This window comes from Lepidothrix coronata, unplaced genomic scaffold, assembly GCF_001604755.1.
Source record: "Lepidothrix coronata isolate B3197 unplaced genomic scaffold, Lepidothrix_coronata-1.0 Scaffold19, whole genome shotgun sequence".
Classification (NCBI taxonomy): Eukaryota; Metazoa; Chordata; class Aves; order Passeriformes; family Pipridae; genus Lepidothrix; species Lepidothrix coronata.
This window is the reverse complement of record NW_016690199.1, coordinates 4,697,800-4,714,762: the sequence shown is the minus strand read 5'-3', so window position 1 is coordinate 4,714,762 and position 16,963 is coordinate 4,697,800. Positions and strand designations below refer to the sequence as shown.

General features: G+C 35.9%; 1 protein-coding gene across 8 annotated transcripts in view; it reads left to right on the top strand.

The window, feature by feature from the left end:
- The window catches only part of KLC1 (kinesin light chain 1), a 44,877-nt gene that overhangs the window by 23,876 nt on the left and 4,038 nt on the right, over window positions 1–16,963 (top strand). For 3 of the 8 annotated variants that reach the window (XM_017807526.1, XM_017807522.1, XM_017807523.1), the window contains exons 5-14: window positions 829–1,054; window positions 1,581–1,668; window positions 2,403–2,504; window positions 3,147–3,320; window positions 3,478–3,577; window positions 4,426–4,475; window positions 4,567–4,634; window positions 6,027–6,135; window positions 9,110–9,271; window positions 14,568–14,698. In XM_017807526.1, coding sequence (XP_017663015.1) covers window positions 829–1,054; window positions 1,581–1,668; window positions 2,403–2,504; window positions 3,147–3,320; window positions 3,478–3,577; window positions 4,426–4,475; window positions 4,567–4,634; window positions 6,027–6,135; window positions 9,110–9,271; window positions 14,568–14,698 — 1,210 coding nt within the window. Of the gene's footprint in view, window positions 1–828; window positions 1,055–1,580; window positions 1,669–2,402; window positions 2,505–3,146; window positions 3,321–3,477; window positions 3,578–4,425; window positions 4,476–4,566; window positions 4,635–6,026; window positions 6,136–9,109; window positions 9,272–13,181; window positions 13,822–14,567; window positions 14,699–16,963 lie in introns of those variants that run through there. The other 5 variants (XM_017807524.1, XM_017807525.1, XM_017807530.1 and 2 more) reach the window with 5 other exon arrangements.

Here is a 16,963-nt window from a genome sequence, read left to right as displayed (position 1 = left end):
ACTTGCCATGAGAGTGTTTCTTGTGTAATAGAAAGGAAAGGAGAAAGTCAGACTCTTGGCTGGAATCCTTATCCTGTGCGTTCTTAGAATTTAAGGAAAATGAGTTAGAAGAAATTTTCTAAATCTCCTCAGGAATCTCTCAGGTGAAGAGAAAAGGAGGAGTAGATTTTTCAGGGAGTGGGAGAGTGAGGGTTGCAACAACCAGAGGTTAAGACCCCCTGGCAAATAAGTGGCTAAGCCTGATGTTAGTAAGTAAAACCTAAAGGTTGGCTTTGATGACTCATTGCCTTTTTCTCTGGCAGTTGTTATTTCTGGCATCCAAGGTGTTTCAGTCCTTTATGTGCCAACCTTAAGTGCTCCTTGGCATAGCAAACAAAGGGAAACAAAAAAAATTTGTATCTTTAGAGGAGAATCAAGGAAAAAGGACACATCATTGAGCTTTTCTGCAGGTGTTCATCTTTTCTATGTTAGTGTTCCTTTCCATGGGGAAACACTGATATTTGTAAGTGCAAAATTATCATACAATCTTGAGAACTGTTAATAGTTTGATGAGCTGAGTTTCCGACTCTCTCCATTACTTTATTACATTTGGCCCTTTAGAATTGTAAAATAATATTAATATGATACTGGAAAGAATATGAAGAATAAAATGGTCATATTTGCACTGTCACTGTTCAAGACAGCATGACTGCTGTGAAGCATGCTCTGATATTAATGCTGTGTATTGAAGAAATAAAATTCAGTGAGTCTCACTGTGTCATTGAGCAGTAAAGTATTTTAGTTACAGTCATCTTTTAATCAACTTGAAACCTTGCTGATTTCTTTCAGTTCAACAGCAGCATAGCAGTGCAGCAGCTGCTGCCCAGCAAGGTGGCTATGAAATTCCAGCAAGATTACGGACCCTTCATAACCTTGTTATTCAGTATGCTTCCCAAGGGAGATATGAGGTTGCTGTGCCTCTCTGTAAACAAGCTCTTGAAGATCTGGAGAAGACTTCGGGTCATGACCATCCTGATGTTGCCACTATGTTGAACATACTTGCTTTGGTGTACAGGTTTGTATACTGACACAGATAAATACCAGTTTAGTAAATACTTAGTATTTGGCTACAGCCTTTTGATGTTCAGACTAGCATTTTTTGACTATTCTATTTTCCATTAAATTTATTTTCCTTTTTTTTTTTAATTATTAAAACCCTCAAGAGGGTCCTGAAATATTTGCATGTCTCCCTATACTTAAAAGCCAAACAGCTTGCTGTATTTTTGCCTGTGCCTTGGCTTTGGGAATGAAGCTGGGTTTGCTACTTTTTGTGTATGAGGGGACATGTCTTGATGACTTAGAGATAATCTAGAGCTAGAAATTGGACAGCAGTGTAGAAATAGTACATGCTCAGTACAGTCCCCAAGCAGCAAACTACTTTATGGTTACAGGCTTCAGGTTTTTACTTCCTGATTTCTGAATATATTCTCAGTTACTCCTCTTTTGTTGTAGCATCTTTAGGCCAGTAGTGAAGTCACTTTAGTTTTCATGACTTTCTGTTCTGAATCACCAGTACTGATTGTGTCTCTTTAAAAATTCAGAGACCAGAACAAATACAAAGATGCAGCAAATCTCCTGAATGATGCCTTGGCTATCCGTGAAAAGACTTTGGGCAAAGATCATCCAGCGGTTTGTATACATGCAATATCATAATTTTAGTTGTGTTTGTCACCGAACTTTTTTTCAACTAATTCTAATATCAAACTTAACAGGAAAGTTTTTTTTAAGACCTGGCTTGTCTTTAAACAGTACAGGTAGGAGACCACGATGTGACATCCTTTGTTTTCTCTTAAATATTTATCCTACCTTTTGAGCATTCTATTCAGTGCTGTTTTCACTGTGAATGACTTGCATATACTTGATTTTTGAATTGCATGGATTTTCTATGGGAAATCAATTTGTGAAGAAAGATTTTAATTTGCTTACTGAAATCACTCTGTTATAGTCAGATTGAAGGGGCGCTTCTGATCTGTTTTACTGCTGCTTGTAAATGAAACGTAAATCAAGTTTTTTGTATGATTCATGTGATGCCTCAGTTCTTGTAGCCTGTGGGAAGCAGGGTAGCTCTGAGTACAGTATTGATGTGAGAGGTTCCTTTGTAAAAGAAGAACGTGTCAGGAAGATGTGTGCACTAAGTGATATTTCCAAAAATGAAACAAATTTATGTCATGATTTTGGGTTTTTCTTTTTTCTGTTGTGTATGTATGTGTTTTAATTATAATTATGTCTGTATTTGCAAATTTCGAGAGATCTACCCTGTGCATGGAAAATTTGAAACCATCAATGCCTTGCAGGTGTATTAATTTTTCAGGTATTTGTATCAGCAAATTTCAGTGAAATTAACATTTCTCTACTGTTGACAGGTGGCAGCAACTCTAAACAATCTTGCAGTACTTTATGGTAAACGGGGAAAGTACAAAGAAGCTGAACCACTGTGTAAGCGAGCTCTGGAAATCAGAGAAAAGGTATGAGTGCCAAATGCAGCACCTTTGAATGGATTTTTTGAGGGAAAGGGCAAAGTTCAACCTTTTTTTTAGTATTTGGTTGGGTAGATCTGCCAAATAAACCACAGAGTTAGCAATGCCCTAGTAGTTAGCAGTGTCTGAAGTTCAAAACAGTAGGAAATTCTGGTAGTGCTACAGAATTGTTGGAGCACTCTGAGTATATACAAAATTCTGTATTTTGTAATTAACCTTCTTTACCTTTTTCTTTCCCATTTGATGGCTAGATAGTCTTTGATTTGACAAGAATATTGGAATTAAAAAATGAAACATCATTAAAATTTTTGATTGTTCTCTGACAATGTGGATATTTATTTTAGTCCATGAGACTGAATGCCTGTATCTTCAGGCTTTGTATAATACTCTCCTTTACTACTAAAGTAAGTTTTACTACTTACTTTATTCCTCTTATGGGTTGTTCTACAGCATTCTCAGTTTGTAATAGAGTTCAGTAATTTTCATACTTTTCAAATGCAACTTTTGTTTTTGTCATCCTCCTGTTGAACTGATGAGCCATAAAAGTAACAGGGTATTTCTAAATTATTTATTTCTAGGCCCTGATATGATGATTAGAGAATGTTTTAATACAGTCTGTTTAATTTTCAGGTCCTGGGGAAAGATCACCCTGATGTTGCCAAACAATTAAATAATTTGGCTTTACTATGCCAGAACCAGGGTAAATATGAGGAGGTTGAATACTACTATCAGAGGGCACTTGAAATCTACCAAACTAAACTGGGACCAGATGACCCAAATGTTGCGAAAACAAAGAACAATCTGGTAGGCCTTTTCTAGACTAAATACGAGAAAAATGTTCTGATGAATTGAAATGCACTTTTATTCATCATGTATTTATTATTTATTATTGTGTTTGTTATTTATGAAGATAAATAAAGCAGTGTGCTGATACCTTTTGGGGGGGGTGTTTTGTTTTTAGGCATCCTGCTATCTAAAACAGGGCAAGTTTAAGCAAGCGGAAACTTTATACAAAGAGATTCTTACTCGCGCCCATGAACGGGAGTTTGGCTCTGTAGATGGTAAGAAACTGAGTCCTTGTTTCATTTGTGTAGTTACTTTGAAATAAAATTTGCAGGAAGTCAGTAGTACCCTGATTAAAAGCGTTGTCTGCTTTAGGTGGACTTAAAAGTGGACGTAGAAGGGTTGAAGTACATTCATCATAAGAAAGCTTTTAGCTGCAGCAGTAATTTTTTGTTCAAAAGCAGAACTTTTCTTACATGAGGTAGACTTGGTAGTTTATGATTTATGAATTGCCTTTTATCTTATGCCCAACCAAACCCAATTTTGGTATTTTTATGGACACAGAAAAATACATGTCACTTTCCAGTCACAGGAAAACGTCAATGCAGGATTTTAAATTATATAAATAAAGACATTGTCAAGGCAAGTCTTCCTTTTATACATTTAAAGAGTGAGGAAAATACATTTAAATTGGGAATTACACTGTACATTGAAGTCACACACATTTTATCAACTATAAATTGCAGAAAAGAATTTTCATTGCATTGCATGACAGTAGCATATGCACCACTTAGGAGATGTCAGAGCAGTTCTTATGATAAAAGAAATAACTGCTTGTTTTCTAGCACAGAACTAGGGACATGACAAATTGGTGACGATATATATTGACTTCAAAGCTTCTCAGAAATAACTGTTTCTAAGTTCAGATAAGAAAAGAAGACAGAATTGTAAAACTGTAAAAGAAGAGGTGCATGTTTTATTTATCTGCTGCTTGTAGTATGGACAGTAAGGTTTTTTTGTGGTGGTAATAGTATAATTCCTTGGTTCACAACTTCATTTCAGAAATCAAACAATGAATACTTTGTGGTTTTGTTGTTCTATAAAATATTTTCTTCTCTTTCACCAGAGGAAAATAAGCCTATCTGGATGCATGCAGAAGAGAGGGAAGAATGCAAAGTAAGACCATTGTCGTAAATCTTTTTTTTGAGCTTTTACTTGTTTAAGTTGCAAATCAGTTATTTTTTTTTCAATGATACTTTTGTTCTAGGGGAAGCAAAAAGATGGCACATCTTTTGGAGAATATGGTGGCTGGTACAAAGCTTGCAAAGTTGACAGGTGGGTAATTTCTTGACAGGACAAACAACACAGCAGTACTCAATATTGCAGATTAAAGCATGTTTAAAAATTAAACCAAACCAGCTGCTTGCTTAGGACTATAAAAACTATAGTATTAAAAATTCAACACTCAGGTCTGGGTTTCAGGAACACAGTAGCAGTTTTCAAGTCCTGAGGCTGTTTTTAATCTAGGCTGGTTAGATCTAGTAAGTGGCATAAAATTGCACCAGTTGTGTTCTTGGCAGTCCTTCATGTGGCAGCACAGGTCACCATTCCTTCTTTCTGTGCTGGTGATTGGCCTACGTGTCTTCTCTGCCCCATCAAGGCCTCTGAAGAGAGCCAGAAATGAGTCTGTGTAAATAACTGAGCCTTTAGTTACTTAGCTGGCACAAGAAAACAAAGTTAAACTGCTGCAGTTAAGCGCTATTTGAGTTTCTAAAGCTTGAAGAATATAGTTGTGTTAATGAAAGCACATACTTTAAAGTGCAGTAAGAGAAATAAGGACTTCAGCTTGGATTATACTTGGTGAAATATGTTTTGTTTGCTTTAATATTGTTCCATTACTGCAATTTTTTAATGTGCAGGTGGTACAATTGTGAAAAAACCTGCAACTAGTACTGATTATCAGTGAGGGTTTTTAGTTTCTTGAGTGTTTGAATTCTCCTATTTAAAAAGCATCAGAACCTTTGTACTGAAATCTGCTCTTTTTTTATCCATCCTGAATTCTGGGTGCAGTGTGTTTTGTTGGTTTGTTTTTCATGTACTAGTTCATTCTAATGCATGAGAAAATCTTTTCTCTACTGTTACTGGAGCAAAACTGCACACAACAATACTGTGACTGAGCTAATTTTGTGCCATTGAAACAAAAATGTCTTGTTGGAGTGTGAGACCTGTTAGTGGAACAGGCAAATTTTTTTTCTTTTGTTATTCAAGCACAGTTTGAATGCACAGAAACTGCAAATAGGTATTAAATAAAAGCTGGTGAAAGAAACTGTTAATTACTTTGGTGACTAACACATGCTAGAGGAATAGTCACTGTATGCATGAATAAGCATATTTTCTGGAAGCTTCACAATTATTCAGTTGGACACGCTCCTCTAGAGCTAAATTTTCACCTTGAGATGCAGCTGAGGAACACAAGGACATAGCACTCTAGTTTCAGGGATGTTGACTAATCCCAGTGTGAGCCGTTAATGCACTTTGAAAGGGATCAGCAGGTTATTCCATGTACATGAAGTACAGTATAGTGTATGTCAAGAGAGACAATAAATTATTACAAAAAATACGATAAATACTTTCTTAATTTAAGTTTTTGTTAGTGAACTGAGGAGAGTTTGTGTGTGTGTGTGTATATACACAAGTCTTTTTCTTATTTTTTTTTTCTTTAAATAGTCCAACAGTAACAACTACTTTAAAGAACCTTGGGGCACTTTACAGACGACAGGGCAAATTTGAAGCTGCTGAAACATTAGAAGAGGCAGCAATGAGATCTCGTAAACAGGCAAGTATGAAAATTCCCCTGAATGATGTTTCTGCATTGTGGTCATGCAGATTTTCAACTTCAGTGTCACACCTACAGAATATATAAACTTGGAGCTATTCAGTGTCTTGTGCCTGGTGTTGACCCCTGACTGAAGTGGTGATAAAATTACAGTGTAAGCGGGGACTTGCTTTTAATGTGGGGAAGTCCTGTGCTGTCTCTGAGCTCTCAAATCTACAAATAACCCTTTCTCCCTTCTCTTAGAAGGTACAAGGGAGTTTGTTTTTGTTGGGGTTTTATTGGCTTTTTTTTTTTTCTTTCCTTTTTGGATGATTTGAAAGTATGTAAGACTGGACAAAAAACGTGTTGTCAGTCAATGTTAAAATGGAAAGCAAAGTAAGTAAATATAAGTAAATAACATGGAAGTTCAATTTTAATTTCAGTATGTATACAATAACAAATAAGACTTGTATTTTTATCAGAAGTGTCTTGTTTTGTTGTGGGGTTTTTTTTTCCTTATATGTCCATGTAGAATTCTAAACTTAATTTCTAAATTGAAGTGAATGGACTTAGCTGATGGACCATATCTTTATTGATAATTTAGTGGTTTTTTATTGGTTACAGTGATTTGAAGTTGTTTTTTAAAGAATGATAGTGCAGTGTTTGATGTATATAGAAACAGATGTCTGGAAAAGGGAGAGTAAAAAAGTTCCTGGCAAACCTCACGCTCTTTTAGTGAATTCAGCAACAGCTCCCTTTGATATAAGGTGGCCTAAGTTCTTTCTTCCATAAAAAAGAATGGAAAACCTGTGAGTGTTTGCCAAAGAATTGGAATGAAACTGGTAAGAAGAAAGTATAAATCTGGGAGATAAGTTCTTCAGCAAAGAAAATTCAAGGAGTGGGGGAGAATAGTTGATACAGATACTTTCTTTTACTGAAGATGATTTTCACATACTTTTACTGAAGGTCCATTTTCAGAGTGTCTCATTCAAATATGATTTGAAAATAAGAAATGAACATGCAGTGCATCTTAACATAACTTGCTTTGGTTCTTGGTTTTACTGTTGCCATTACACAAGATAACTTTTTAGCATGAACAGATACAACCAGGATAAATTGGCATAATATAATAGTAATTAAGAAGCCTGGAAGCAAACTTAGCATGTTGTTATGTTTGTTTCCTTCTTTATATTAGGAAAGAACCCCAAAAATCAGACCATCAGATTTTCAAGTTCAGATTTTTACTGGGAAGCATGGAATTGATTATTTGGAAATTAAGGCTCTTGCTATTGGAGAAAGTCTATTTTTTAGAGTCCCTATTTAATCATCCCTCTTCTGGCTTGTCAGTACCACTGCAAAAACTCTTCCTTGTCTCCATTTTCCTTAGAGGCTGCTGGTGACTTGCTGATGCCACTTTATTATTAAGCAAGCTTCAGATTTTCATTGTGCATCATATACCACCTATACCATTAGTCCATAATATATGACGGTAAACACAGCACTAGTTTTAGACATGTAGGAAAAGAGTGTTGTGTTACTGGCAGCATCTAAACACTATGTTTTTATTCTAGGTCATTCAAGGAGGACAAACAGGGTTAATGCATTTCTGCTTTTGAGCTAAAAGCAAAGAGGTACCTTTGTTCTCAGGTGTGGAAAAGCATCAGTTTTCCACATCTCTGTTCTCCTTTATGCAAATTTTGTTTGCTGTAGCTGCTGGGTGGGATATCTGTGCTAGACTTTTGAAGACCAGTAGTGTTCTTTGTCCTTTGTCTTTCATGACAGAACTGAACAAACTGAGAAGGTGCAGTTTCCTGACCTTTCGTTATTTTATTTTTTTCACATGTGAGATAAGTGAGAGATGATAGCTTTGGAACAGACCTCGACTCTGTTTTACACACTTTGTGGTCTGTGCTGCTGAAGGATTGGTGCAAAAGCCATTGTGAGCCTTTGTTTCTCTGCTGTCTGAGAGCTGCAGCCACTTTCTGCACCCTGCACCCACGGGGAAGTGAAAATACACCATCAGTATGTGTTGGTTTCATGTAGAATTCCATTAGGATGAACTGTTCAGCTCCTCAGTTAGGAGTAAACTATATGGGAACCAAGGACCTGATTTCTCTGTGCCACTAAAACAACTTTCATTGTTATTCATGGACTTTTAAGAATTTTGACATCCTTTTCACTTTCTGTATTGTGGTCAATGTTATAGATTTGTCCCACAGATCCCTGCTGCATTTGCTGCTAATGCTGTACTGTAAAAGATGCAGAATATGTTCTCAAGTGTAAGGCATTCATCTGGAATCCCTTCCTATTAGCAAATACTCTTTATGATGTGGAGTAGGTTTATTGTAAAGAAAACAAAACAAAACTGAAAATAAGTATGGTTTGAGCTTTGCTATTTTGTAGTTTCTGTGTTAAAGATTTTGCCTTTATTTTTAATGCAGGATTTTCATAGGAGGTACTTCAGCACTTTTAAGATATTTAAAGGATTATTTAATAGTTGATGGACATTCTTTACCACAAAGTAAATGTATTTTATTGACACATATGTAGTCTGTTTATTATAAGCTTATTTGCTATTTTCTTTCTTTTTGAAGGATTAAATTGTCCTACAGTGCTAAGTGTCATATGTCAGTATTTTTAAATAACACAACTTCTTAGGTATTAGATATTCAGATACCTGCAACGGTCTTTCCAAAGGTGAGTGAGGGCTGCTCCATTTGACAGGTGGATAACTAAGGATTGCACTGACTATTCATGACCTATAAATTGCTTAAATATTTAGCTGGTGGCCAGATGGCTTCAGGTAAGTGACACAAACACCATGAGGCTTAGGCAAGTGATAAGAAAGGAGGAAAAGAATGTGAAGTCACCGAATTCTCAAACTACCAGAACTGTCCGTCCCCTTCACACTGTGTTGATTTTCGCAGTGTGTAAGTTGTAGATTAATGCAGCTTGTAACAAGATAAAGCCTCTTCCCGTTTTATCTAATTCTCAGGGTCTTGACAATGTTCACAAACAGAGAGTTGCTGAAGTGCTGAATGACCCTGAGAGCATAGAGAAAAGGCGGAGCCGGGAAAGCCTCAACGTGGATGTGGTAAAGTACGAGAGTGGCCCTGACGGAGGCGAGGAAGTGAGTATGAGCGTAGAGTGGAACGGGGTAAGTACAGTACACAGTTTAGAACATAGCCTAGAGAAATCACCACCCTGACAAACGTGGTTGTCCACCCACCAGCCTGTTGTGCTTTCAGTAGTTTGTTGGGTTTTTTTGGTTTTTTTTTTTTTCTTTTTTATGGTTGATCTACTTTGTATTTTGTAATTTTGCAGAATCAATTAAGAAATGAAGAATTAACGTTTTGCCTATTCATAATGTTAAAAAAATCGTAATATTTTAAAATTTTAAAACATCCTTTCTGTCGTTGTCCTGAGTGGTGACATTTCTGCAAGAATCTCAAGCAGTTGTATTTAATGCCAAGTTGTTTAATGCTGATTGAATGTCCTGGTGGTGGTCTGGTGTACAATTGCTTGTCAGTGGTTTCTTTTACTGGTAGAAATATTCTGGCAATTAACTTACTTTTGCTTTTTTCCCTTTGATGCCATATTTGCCCGTAATTTAAATGTTTCTTTAAAAATACTGCATCAGTTGGAATCACAAAGACAATTTGCTATGGAGATGTTTTGAGTGTTAGCTGTTTTAAAGTAAAGTGACTAGTCTAACACTAAAATAATTCCAATCTCCTCCTTACCCAACTTGCTGGAGGAAGGAATGTAACTTTTCAAGCTGCTGTACAGTCCATTTTAAGAGGCAGTGCCATCACATACCAATGTGATGGTGACTTCATGTTTCTTAATTGAAATTAATACCCCTTTCCCCATATTAAAATTTGACTGGAGTCAGGGCTTGTTCCTGTTTGTTTCCCATATATTGGCTTCACTGTGTTACACTGATCGTCATAAAGTAAAAACATATATACGATGTGATTATTTCATGTGCATTTTTCTAACCATTGTTTTCCTTTAATTTGAAAGACAGTGCAAGCTTTCAGTTTTTGGTCTGGCTTATGTAGTTGTTTGCTTCTGTCACCAGCTTTCCCATGCTTTATCCCATTGCCAGCAATGGGATATATATTGTACTGTTAACTAACTCCCAACTGTAGTTCTGCTGAAATTACTCTGTTAGTTTATAAAAGTGGTGTTGCTTTTGCTGTATGGGAGGGGAAGTAGCCTACTTTGCAATATTGAGTGTTCTGAAGCTTCATTTCTCTTACAATAGCAATCTTTTTTTTCCCATCTTTTTGTTGGCCACATAAGACAAAGCATTCCAAAGAAACCTTGGTAAAACACATAGTGCTTTAGTCTTAAAGGAGAATGTTCTTTCCATCTTTGCTTTTGTCTCTTTATTGTTTTCTTGGCATTGGTGTTCTCAGTGCCAAGACAGTCAATCAGCATCTACTGTGAATAATACTGCATCATTAATAAAGCCAAAGTCAGGTTGGATAACTCTCTTTAATTCTCATTTTGCCCATTCAGCACTAGAACTGTGTACTGTACTCCTCCCTTAATTTTCACTGTACTTTGCATGACTATATGTTCTAAATGGATTAAACTTTTTTCTGTTATTGACATAAATTAAACATGCATGCAGGTTTTGGATGGAAAGGGCCTTCTGGGGAAAAGCAATAGACAGTATTTCTAGGTCAAACTCGGTGATAAAATTTATGGATCTGAAAAATTAAATTTTGACTTCTCAGGGTAAACAAACCTCATTTTTAGTGTGCTGAAGTGGCATTGCTTTATTCTCATCTTCGTTATTTCTTTCCCCCCTCCCCCTTAAGAGAAGATGTTTTGTATTACATGTTTTACATGAAGTGGGCAACTCTCTCTCCCTCTACCCTGCGAGTGTTTCTCTCTCAGTGGTGTTCTTCCCTCTACTTCATATTGTGTAGTTTTTTCACCCTTGTGTGTTCCCTCCAGACAAAATATTCTGATTCATAAAGTGTAGTAGAATCTTTGACTTCTGCATGCAGAGCCTGAAGAGAGGCCTGCCTTTTCCATTTAAATTCTTTGGAAGTGGTCAAGCTGACTCCTGCTCTTTGGCTGTCAGAAAGAATTGTTGGAGTGTGTAAAGTGACAAACTTCAATGAAAAAATTTTGCTGGAAGATGTAATTAAGTGCCTTCCATATGTAATGTGATCCATATTAAGCATTGTATACTTTGATGTAAAGTCTTGCATTCTTACAAAAGAACTGAAATACCTATTGAGGTAAATCAGCCATTAACTATTAAAGCAGACACATTAAGTGAGGTTGTTATAGTGCATAAACATGTTACTTATAAATCCATCCAAAGAAATACTTGGCCTTAAAAATTTAAGGTAGAAAGGCCAAGATTTGAATCCCTTCTTATATTTGTATATAAAAAAGAACAGTGATCATCTGTAATTGGCATTTTTGTAAATTGATCTTGCAGCCCATTGCAGAACAAATAAAAATCTTTGTGGTACTTAATTTAAGAGAATGTTCCTAGTGTGAGGAAGCATCTTTTCTTACTCTAACCCATATGCTTCAAAAAGACTTTTGGGCACATAAGCCCACTTCCAGATGTGAAATGAAAGCAGTAAATGTCACTGTTAATGAGAGCTGCTCTTGTTTTGTGTCAGATGGACACTGTAGCTGACAGCTACAAAGTACAGGAGATGGTGATAATGGGGAGGTGTAAGCAAAAGTAATAAGGTGATTCTCATTCTGAATGACATAAACATTGTCAATTAAACTTTGCCATAAAAATCTCCTGTTATTTTTTTTTTTGGTTTCTTTGTTTACTTTGGATTTAGGAATTTTTTTTTTTATCCTGAACTTATGTTTTAAAGGTGTTTTGTTAATCATGCAGTCAGTGTTTAACTTGGGAGTTTGATGTTCTTATTTCAGATTTGAAAGTACCCAAAAGCTTGTCTGCTTACTCCTAATGTCCTGATTAGGTTTACTTTAGAGTTATACTCTGTACCTACCAAATTTGTCTTGCCTTTGTTCTTTGGATGATTATCACTACTGTAGTATTGCTGGTTTCAGACTGTAGGAATAATTAGCCTTTTCACTCATCTCGTGCTTCTAGTTGGAATTTAGGCTTCAGTTTAATCAATCCTGTAAAGCTGAAGTCTGTTTTTAAAAGTGTGAACAATATATGCGATGTAGTTTGAAACAGAAATACTCAGATTTTGATCTTCTGATCACTTGGTAGCAAGGCATTTTACCATTTCCAAGGATAATTTTAATTACTGTTCACTTCAGTTGTTACAGGTAAAGGCTCTCAAGACAGGTATCTTAAGCTTATCAATAATAGTCTCTATACTTAGACCGAGAGGGAAAATGTGTAAATTGAACCACAATTTATTTTAAAGGTGGATTCTTTCAGCTGCCTCACTGCATAAGGGAAAGCAGAGAAAATTCCACTTGGATTATGTATATATATATATACACACACACACAGATATGTTCTAAAAAATACTTGTGAAACTGAATTCACCCGGGACAGTTGGATTTTAGTTCCTTAAAGCATGAACAGAATTTTGTCTGGAGGTTTGGTGAAGACTTCTTTCTTCTTGCACTTTTTTTCCAGGGAAAATTCCCGACAGAAGTTAAAGCTGAAATGAATGCACCTTGCTCTGTTCCTTGCTTCTCTTTTGTTTATTTATTTATTTTATTTTTATTTTTGTGTTAATGTCAGCTGGAAAAAATAATTATTTTTTTTTTGTTGACAAAATGTAATACTAAAGCTATCCCTTCTTAAAGGTGTTTTGCATTTTATACAAATGCTAACTTTTATGCTCAGCATCTGTCATGCTCATCTGTCAGTCCCACATCAGTGATGTAGGTGAAGCTGTATAAAGATGTAGGTTCTGGTATTTACAAGAACCTGCACTTTGTGCTTAAGGGCCGTCCAAACACTCACCCTGGACTCCAAAGCTTTTGAATGTGACCTAGAAATACTGTAAACATAACTGTTCAAAATTGAAAACTGTTGAATTTTTCCCAACAGTTTCATTCAGTTTTTCTCTCTCCGTTTCTGACAGGCCTAGATGCCTTTTGTGATTCTTATACTGTCTCCTGCATGACGGGCGTGCACCATCTTCAAGCTTTAACTTCTTTCTTCAGTACTGACTGCTGTGTTTTAGCAAACCCCTTAAGATTCTTGTCAGAGCTACACTTCCCTGTAAACTGGCCATTCCTTCAGTGCTGGTGTCTTTTTTGGTTTTCTATTTCTGTACATGTGTAGCTTTGCCAGATATGTATCTAGTCATACAAAATGTTATTACAACCATTTGCTGTGTAATACATTAGTAAAAAAAAAAAACAAAAACCCAGACAAGTAACAATGACCTTTATAAGTAGCTGTTCACTATGGAATAAAGGTAGTTAAAAGTATCACACAAGGTATTATTGAAATGGCATGATGGTGATCTTTACAGGAGAAAAACCAAACCCATAAAAGTAAGGCATGTTCTCCAAGTGCTTTAAAATGTATTTAGAGACCTATTATATGGTTAACATCAATATGGAACTCTGGATGTCTTCACTTATGATTATTCTAAAGTAGCATTGCTGTTTAGTCTTTGTGTGAGATTTTGGCAATTATGCTTTTCTCTACTAATCTTGGTGTTCAGTGATTTGTGTATTTGTCTTTCTAACTTCTAATAAACTCACTCCAACTCAGGTGTCTGTCTTTGCTTAGTAGTGCTTTTTTCTTTCACAACTCTTCTTTCATAATCACCTATGTTTTCTATGAAGTAGGAAGTGGTCACTTCTAATCTTACTAAACTGTTGGGGTCTTTTTAAGAGTAAAACATTTAAAAATAGAATTGTGGTCAGTTGGAAGTTTCTCTAGGTCAGCACAGCAGTGTAAAACATGAATGCAGCATATGAAAAATTAATTTCATTGTGTTTTACATTTTCTTTGGTGGAAAGTTTAAAACAAAGCACCAGAATTTGACCATGGGTGTTTCTGATCAGAAATATATTTTGTTTAGGGATTTTAGGTTTAATTAAACATGTTTGCAAGTAATGTAGATGTTCAGAAAGAATGAAACAGTTTTTCTCTTAGACTGATGGAATGCTTTTGCTTGGGGCTCTGTACTCTGTTAACCACGGTGTGCTCATGTGAAATGGTGACATGGTGGTGGTGAATTGTTGGACTACTGTGGTGGGGTTTTATTCATTATTATGAATCATGGCTTGGGCATGTCTTCACCTTTAGAAATCTGTGTTACGCTTTGGGAGGAACCCTTTTGTTTTGGTAAAGTCGTAGCTATATGGTGTTACGTGTTTAGGTAATTGTATATGGTATAAGTATATATTAATAGCAGTTAAAGTACAATAATTCATCAACCAAACGTTCTGGAACCGTGTCAGGGGGAGGGCAACAACCTCTTGCAGTTTGACATGTGTTCGATTTCTTTCAGGATGGCACTGGATCTCTAAAGCGCAGTGGTTCCTTTAGCAAGCTTCGTGCTTCCCTTAGACGCAGCAGTGAGAAGCTGGTTAGGAAGCTGAAGGGAGGAAATTCCCGGGACAGTGAACCAAAGAACCCAGGGTAACTATCTGTTCTTAGCTGTGCTGGTGTCTCCTCGATCTGTGCCCCCACTGTAGCCTAGCGTAGCACCTAGGGCAGTGTTTTCTTCCCTGCTTAGCACCTGCATATCATACAGAGTTATATCTCAAAGAAAAATAAAATAGGAAATTATTTCTTAAAACTTTCATTGTAAGTTCTGTAACATCTGAGGAATTATATCTGCTTTTAAGAGTTAACTCAGTTTTAACAATATTTTTTTTCCTTTTTACTGCTTTAGCTACTTGAAGATTAGAAAAGCATCGTAGAATTATTGATAAGTGTTAATTATCTGAAACATTATCCTTTTCACACAGCAGTGGAGAATAATATATGTTACTGAGTTTTACAGTAAAGCCTGAATACCGTGAACCCACAATCTTCTTGATATTCTTGATACAGCTTTATATATTCCTGTGGGTATAAAGAGAATTACCAACTTGAGCCCTTCTCAGTTTCTGTTTTTGGAAAACTCAGATGTCAGAGAGCAGAGAAAAATGTTGAAAAACTTGAACCTAATTCTGCATCTCATTAATATTTCGGCCTCAGCGAAGTCAGTGGTAAAAATTCAAATTTTAATGAGTCTGACTGCTCACTCTTTCCTATTTACTATAAGATTATGGATTTGAAAATGTCTAATATTTCTAATAAATCCATAAAATCGTTTCTCATGACTGCTGAGGAGAAATGTTAAAATGCACCTACTGTTTTTCGTAATGGCACTTGTGAGTGTTCACCCTCACCCCCAACATAATTTCAATCAGTTTTGTAGGGTTTTTTGGCCTTGCTGTGGAAAACTGGAACTCATTTAGTTGACAGGAAACTCTGTGACAGTGTGAACTTACACTTAAAACAGTCATATTGGAGAACTTGGAGCAGCTGACTCTGGGGAGTGTAGTAGATGATGATGATGATGTAACGTGAGACAGTGACCTGGAGGCAGGTTCTTGCTGTGTTTCTGTAAGTGCTCCAGTGAAGTTTTGCCTTATTGTTTTTATGTGGCTGTAAAGCCTTGTGTACAGCTGCAGTACATGTAAAATTATCTTCCTCACATATCTGTTTCAAATTCAGCCTGATTTTTAGAATTATTACTTAAAATTTCTGCTGAGAGACTTGATGTTGCAGGCACTGAGTGGAATTCAAGATCAAAAATCCCTTTGCATTTATTGATACATTACTAAGAACTACCTCTGAGATGATAAATTTGGAATAAACTGTGAAAAGCATGGGATTAGAAGAAGGAAATGTGTAAATGTAAAATCCTTTGGGGAAAACGAACAAAGGCAAGCCAAAATAGAATAAAAGGGATTTCCTTCTTTTCTTCAGTATTAACATTTTTATATGATGGGTTTCTGTTTCTGTTCAGTTCTGTCCAGAGTTCCTACATTATAGTGCAGATATATTCTTTTATAAATAGTTACATATATCCATAGCTAATTCTGCATTTTCTCCTCATTTTTGTGAGATTTGGAAAGGTTTTCAGTTCCATAAAAGCCAGGAGTTTTGTTCCTTGTTCTCTATAGTGTTTGTAGCTGACTCTTTCTGCAGGTAAAGTAACCCTGTGATTATAGGTGTAGAAAATTATGGTTATGTATAACTGAAGACATTTGGCTTTGCAGTGTCCTGCAAGAACTCACTTGCCTTGTTACTGTTTGCACTTCAGTTGTGTTACCTGACCCATGTAAAAGTCATCTACCAACATTAACAATCACATTGTGGGGTCTGTAGCACCAGGTGAGATTTCCTCAGATAAAGGCAGAAATGTGGAACAAACTTGAAAGCAGAGCAATATCTTTCTTGCTTTCCCTTTCTGATAAAATATTCTTGTTTTTTACATGTCACCATAGTTCTCAAAGGATAATTTACTCTTAAAACTTTCAGTAAGTGTATTGCATTGACAGGCTTTTATGTAGATAGTCACTTTGAGTGTGTAAGACAATAAATATTATAATTTCTGTTCTTGTAATAAATAGACTTTTAAAATCCTAATTTATATTAGCTGGTTTTAATATCAAATGCAAAGATTGCTGGTATTAAACACCAGCTTTGTAGATCATGAAGCATAGCTGTACATATTGATATTCCAAGGAATCATTTTGATTTAATTTCCTGAAGAAACTTCAGTAAATAAATTAAATTTTTTTTCTGCTTCTGAGTTTAACAGAAGAGATATTTATAATGCAGACCTTTGGATTTTAGTGTGTTTGATGGCTGAATATTACAGTACTGACATAGCACACATATAAATAA